Source organism: Terrapene carolina, unplaced genomic scaffold (assembly GCF_002925995.2).
Source record: "Terrapene carolina triunguis isolate 2854851 unplaced genomic scaffold, T_m_triunguis-2.0 Scaffold33926, whole genome shotgun sequence".
Lineage (NCBI taxonomy): Eukaryota > Metazoa > Chordata > Testudines > Emydidae > Terrapene > Terrapene triunguis.
In genome coordinates, this window is record NW_020698277.1 from 167,332 (window position 1) to 172,627 (window position 5,296).

At 53.2% G+C, this 5,296-nt stretch overlaps 1 protein-coding gene across 1 annotated transcript; it reads right to left on the reverse strand.

The window, feature by feature from the left end:
- Positions 1-407: 407 nt before the first annotated feature.
- Positions 408-4,784, reverse strand: LOC113409672 (C-C motif chemokine 5-like). Its single transcript, XM_026663826.1, has 3 exons — positions 4,712-4,784; positions 1,870-1,987; positions 408-519 (listed from the first exon to the last, which is right to left on the reverse strand). The coding sequence occupies exons 1-3, from the start codon at positions 4,782-4,784 to the stop codon at positions 408-410; spliced, it is 303 nt and encodes a 100-aa protein (XP_026519611.1).
- Positions 4,785-5,296: the final 512 nt, after the last annotated feature.

Below are 5,296 nucleotides of genomic sequence, written 5' to 3' on the forward strand. Positions count from 1 at the left end.
AGTGACACCAGGGTGTCCTGCACTACCCTGGTGTTTCCATAGTGACATCACATTGCCCTGCACCATCCTTGGGTCTCCATAGTGACACCACGGCGAAAAGGCCCATCCTTGTTCAGAAATGGGGCGACATTTCCTACTCACATCAGCGGCAGCACTGGGACACGTTAGAAAACACTTAATTTTATTGGGTCTGCAGAGAGTGGCAGTGGCTTTGGCCAGCTGCCCCATCACATGTTCAGTGAGGGGGGGGGAGGGAAGGACACAGAAGGGATGAAGGGAATGGAAGGGGTTTTATCACATAAATTAACAGGACTAGAAAAATAAATTAGCAAAACCATACACTGCTACGTCAGTGCATATAAATAATATGGCGTGTTAAACCAAGATCGTGTCCAGCTGCTGCCATCTCAGACCCCCAGGCCAAGTTTCTTTAAGGAGTTTTTCTGGTCTTCTTTGTACGTCTTGAACCATTCCGCACTGGGATTGACACAGACTTCCTTCCCCCTCCGCAGCACCACACTGTGAATAGAGAGAGAAAGGGCCATGAGGCAGGTTGCCTTAGGCACACGGACTCTGATCACGGCTCACGTGGCTATGGGGCCAGGGAAGTTATTGTGAGAGCGCTGGGAACGAAGGCGCTTGTCCCTGAAACTGTCTGGTTCTGGAGTGAAATCAGTTCTTTTGAACGCAGGAGGCCGACAGAGCTGCCTGGGCCCAGGCACGGTGCTGTGGGGCTGGTGCTGTGGGCACTTGCCTCCCCCAGCTTTGACAACACATCTCAATCCGGACCTACAACATCTTGTGCTATTGCAATCTGTGCCCCCCTCCCTCCCACACACAGACCAGTCAATACACCATGATCTTGGCCTGCAGCACTCCCAGCTACTCCAGCACAGCTCCCACCAGCTTTGTCAATGCACTGCTGTCCTAGACTGGGGTATCCCCTGCCAGTCCAATTCTGGGCTCCCGCACGACTCAGTGCACTCAAGTCCTAAGATCAGTGCCACTGACCTCTCTGCCAAGACGCCTTGAACCTGATGTGCAGGCGTCCAGAGCTGGGGCAAACACAGAGCTCTTTGAGAGCATCTCTCACTACAGCATCTGAACTGATTCAGCCAGGCAGAGACATTTGCTGACAGCGACACCTACCCCTCCTCTAACTTTTCAATTAATCTATTGCTCCTTTCCAATGTCCTTTTCTAGAGGAATCTCATCAGTTCACACTGACTATGAGACCCCATGGCTATCTGCTAATGTGCAACAACATTGGCAGTTCACACGCACAGTAAAAATAGCAAGGATAGCACATCCCATGGTGCACTTTGCTTCTTTATGGTTACATGTGTCATTCGGTTTGGATCTCCAATAACTCTTTGGGCAGTAACAGATGATTTACCCCGATGTATTTAGGGCTGGGCTACATAGAAAGTTGCAGCAATTGACATGATTTAGGGAAACCAGTGCAAATATCTGTGGATGCTCTCACGAAAGTGTCGTGTGGCAGGTTAATTAGGAACAAGTTTTGATGGAAACTAAAATAAGCAAGGCCACTGGCATCTGTTTAACGAAATTGGTTTTTAAATCAGACCTTTAATGAAATGGGTGGAACTTTCCATGTACACCAGCCTTAGTAATGAAATCCCAGCATAGAAACCACTATTAACCCCTCGCTGCAAGGGGTCTATTAGAGAGCTGCTCTGCGTGTGAATCATCAGGTGGCGGATTAGCAAACCTGGAATTGAATGCGGTACAACATGAGCAGCTCTTGGAAAGGACTTTTCTGTGGTGTTTACTGAAACAGACGGAGTTACAGACGCAAGAGAAAGGAAAAGCATCAAGCCCGTGTGTCTGCCACCCTGTGAAACTTACATCACGGCCTGGCGGGAGCATCTACTATCTGTGGGTCTGTCACTCCGGATCAGTTGCGGGGAGATCGGTTTTCTGACAAAATTGTTTGCATAACAGCATGTGTTGTGTTTCCTATCAACTGGAAAGAAGAAAGGAAGATGCGTGAGTTCTCATACGCTGGATAATAATGAAGAACTGGGGAGACAGGATTAATCATGTGTAATAGTGACTTCAGTAGTGCTGCGAAGCGGCCAAACCTCTCTCTGGGGGTCAGGAGGGAATTATTTTATACACCCCCCCCCCCAGATCGGGTTCATTGCTGTTTTGCACGGGAGGGTTTCTGCCTTTCACTGGCACCGAAATATTGCAATTATAACATTCCCAGCTTTGCCACTGAGTCACTGTCGATCTCATTGTTTAGCTGTTTGCCTCTCTGTGTCTCACTTTCCCCACTGGTAGCATGGGGACAAGGATGTTCACACCCCTGCCAGGGGGCGGGGGCGGTGGTTTGCAGGGGTTAATTAATTTATGTTGATTGTAGCAACCTGCATGGAACTTGGAGGGAGGAGCATAGGTTGCAGGAGGCTGCAGGAAGCCAGTCTGCGTGCACATGGCTTGAATGCTCCCTGCAGTTGCAGGATCTCTGTGATAGATTCTCTTAGTAGAGAACCAGCTTATTTTCAGAAACAGGGAGTCCTCTCATGTTACCCAGCACGCGGGACATGAAACATCAGCACAGCCTTTCAGGGCCTCAGATGAAGGACTCTGCAGCCCATTGTGATTCCAGCCTTGTGCCTAGAACGGGTCAGGAAATGATCTATTTTTTCTAGGGTGACCAGGTGTCTGGTTTTCGACAGGAACACCCAGTTGAAAAGGGATCCTGGCGGCTCCGGTCAGCACTGCTGACTGGGCCATTGACTGCCTGGTTGGCGGTGCTGCACAGTGGGGCTGGCAGGCTCCCTGCTAGCCTCCGCGCCACGCAGCTCCCGGAATCAGCGGCATGTCCCCTCTCCGACTCCTACGTGTAGGGGCAGCCAGGGAGCTCCACACATTGTCCCACCTCAAACGCTGCCCCTGCAGCTCCCATTGGCTGGGAACCGTGGCCAATGGGAGCTGCGGAGGTGGTGCCTGCGAACGGGGCAGCGCGCAGAGCCACAGAGGGGGGACATGCTGTTGCTTCCGTGAGCTGCTTGAGGTAATCGCCGCCTAGAGCCTGCACCCCTGACACCCGCCCCTGCACCCTCACCCTGATCCCCCTTCTGCCTCCATACCCATGATCCCAGCCCAGAGCACCCTCCCGCACCTCAAACCCCTCATCTCCAGCCTCACCCCAGAGCCCACCCCCTTAGCCAGAGCCCTCAAGCCCCCCTGCACCCCTACCCCCAGCCCAGTGAAAGTGAGTGAGGGTGGGGGAGAGCGAGCAATGGAGGGATGGGGGATGGAGCGAGCAGTGGGTGGGGCCTTGAAGAAGGGGCGGGGCATGGACGGGGCCTCGGGAAGGGGTGTGGCATGGGGTGGGGCAGGGGTGTTCGGTTTTGTGCTATTAGAAAGTTGGCAACCCTAATTTTTTCCCAGGGAAAAAATTCAGCAAAAACAACCCCCAAAATTGTTTTTGTTTAAAAAAAAAAATCAAGACATGGGGATCGTCTTTGAAAAATCCCAGTTGTAGATAGGCCAGGGGCATAACCGGAAGGAACTAATGTAACGATTTGGCGCTGCATTCACCAGCTTAAACAGGATTTGGCCATCGAAAATCTACAACTCGCAGAGCAATCTCCAAACCATCCACTGAGATGTTATTTCCCCCGACCAGCCTGATGTGAAAGCTGAAAATCCATCAAAAGGTGCAGACAGGCATCTAAATGCCTTTGAAAGCAAATGCCTCAAGAAAACACTAGGTATTAAATGGCCTGAATGTACCCCAAAGTTGAACGTGTGCTGAGTTTCCTCAGAGAATTTGACACCCCTTTAAGCTCCAAACGTATCCAGAAAAGAAGATGGCAATATCTGGGGATGTGGGCAGGGGCAGCTCTATGTATTTTGCTGCCCCAAGCACGGCAGTGAGGCAGCCTTTGGCGGCATGCCTGCGGGAGGTCTGCCAGTCCCGCGCCTTCAGTGTACCCGCCACCGAATTGCCGCCGAAGCCGCGGGGCCGGCGGACCTCCCGCAGGCATGCCGCCGAAGGCAGCCTGACTGCCGCCCTCACGGCAACTGGCAGGCCGCTCCCCGCGGCTTGCCGTCCCAGGCACGCGCTTGGTGCGCTGGTGCCTGGAGCCGCCCCTGGATGTGGGTGACGAATGAACCAGAGGAATCCACAAAGGGCCTGACTGAAAGAATCCATCCATCAGACACAGCTCAGTGAGGGAAAACTTATGGGCCTTAACAACATGGAGGATATGCACAGAGCAGGCCGGGATAGGCAGGGATCCTGGAGCCCTAAGCTATGTCTGATGAGGCAGGAAGGATTCAGATTCAGAAAGAGATGGGGGCCCCATTGTGCTGGGCGCCACACAGAGCCATGGGCTCCAGTCTCATGATCTAAACAGACAAGACAAAAGGAGGCTCGCGAGCTCCATTTCCCAGGCGGGGAACGGAGCCACGGCGAGACGGAGGCTGAGGCTTTCAAAACTGCCCTGGGGATGTCAGTGCCTATTTTCCATCCTTTTCATGGGAACGCCTAAGATATCCCAGCCTCAGTGACTCAGCGAGGTCACACGGAGTCCGTGGCAGAGCTGGGACCGGACCCAGATGTCCCAGTGCCCAGCCCAGTCCCTTCCTCTGCACTGTGGGTAGCTTTCCTTCCAGATCGCCTTGTCTAAGCTGGGATCTCCCGGAGAAGGAAAGGGGCTGACCCTCTACTTACAGCTGAACGAGTGGGCTTCCATCCAGAGAGGCGCCAAGAGCAGTGTTACGAGGGCTAAGGAGGCGACCTTCATTTCCAGGCGGGGTGTCTCGGCTCCGGCAGCAGGCAGATTCGGGCAGGTTGGGGTGGCCGAGAATGGTCTGGTTTCCCCCTCGCCGGCCACAGTATTTTATAGCCCTCAGCAGGGACTCCCATGATGGTGCTGGAATGTCCACGGAGGATGAATACTTATTCCATTCGTTCATTATCGTCTATTAATACCTGTCTCCCCCACTCCGCCCCACGCTCCTGTGGCCAGGGGAGACAGCAGAGCAGTGTCACTGGAAAGTCTCTTGCTGATTTACAGATAAGGAGCCAGCCTTGCACATGCTCACGGGGGAAGACAGAGAGGGGCAGGCAGAGGGTTTTAGGTTTAAATTTAGTCATTTGCAAACCACACAGGATGAGGCTCGATTCCCTGCCCGTGTGTTTGCTGCAGGCCTGTTTCAAACACAGCCAGTGACACCGGCCAGCGTGCCTTAGAAATGATGCATAATCCGGCCCATTTTGTGCAGATGGCAGGGGCGCGAAGGCATATTGCAGAGG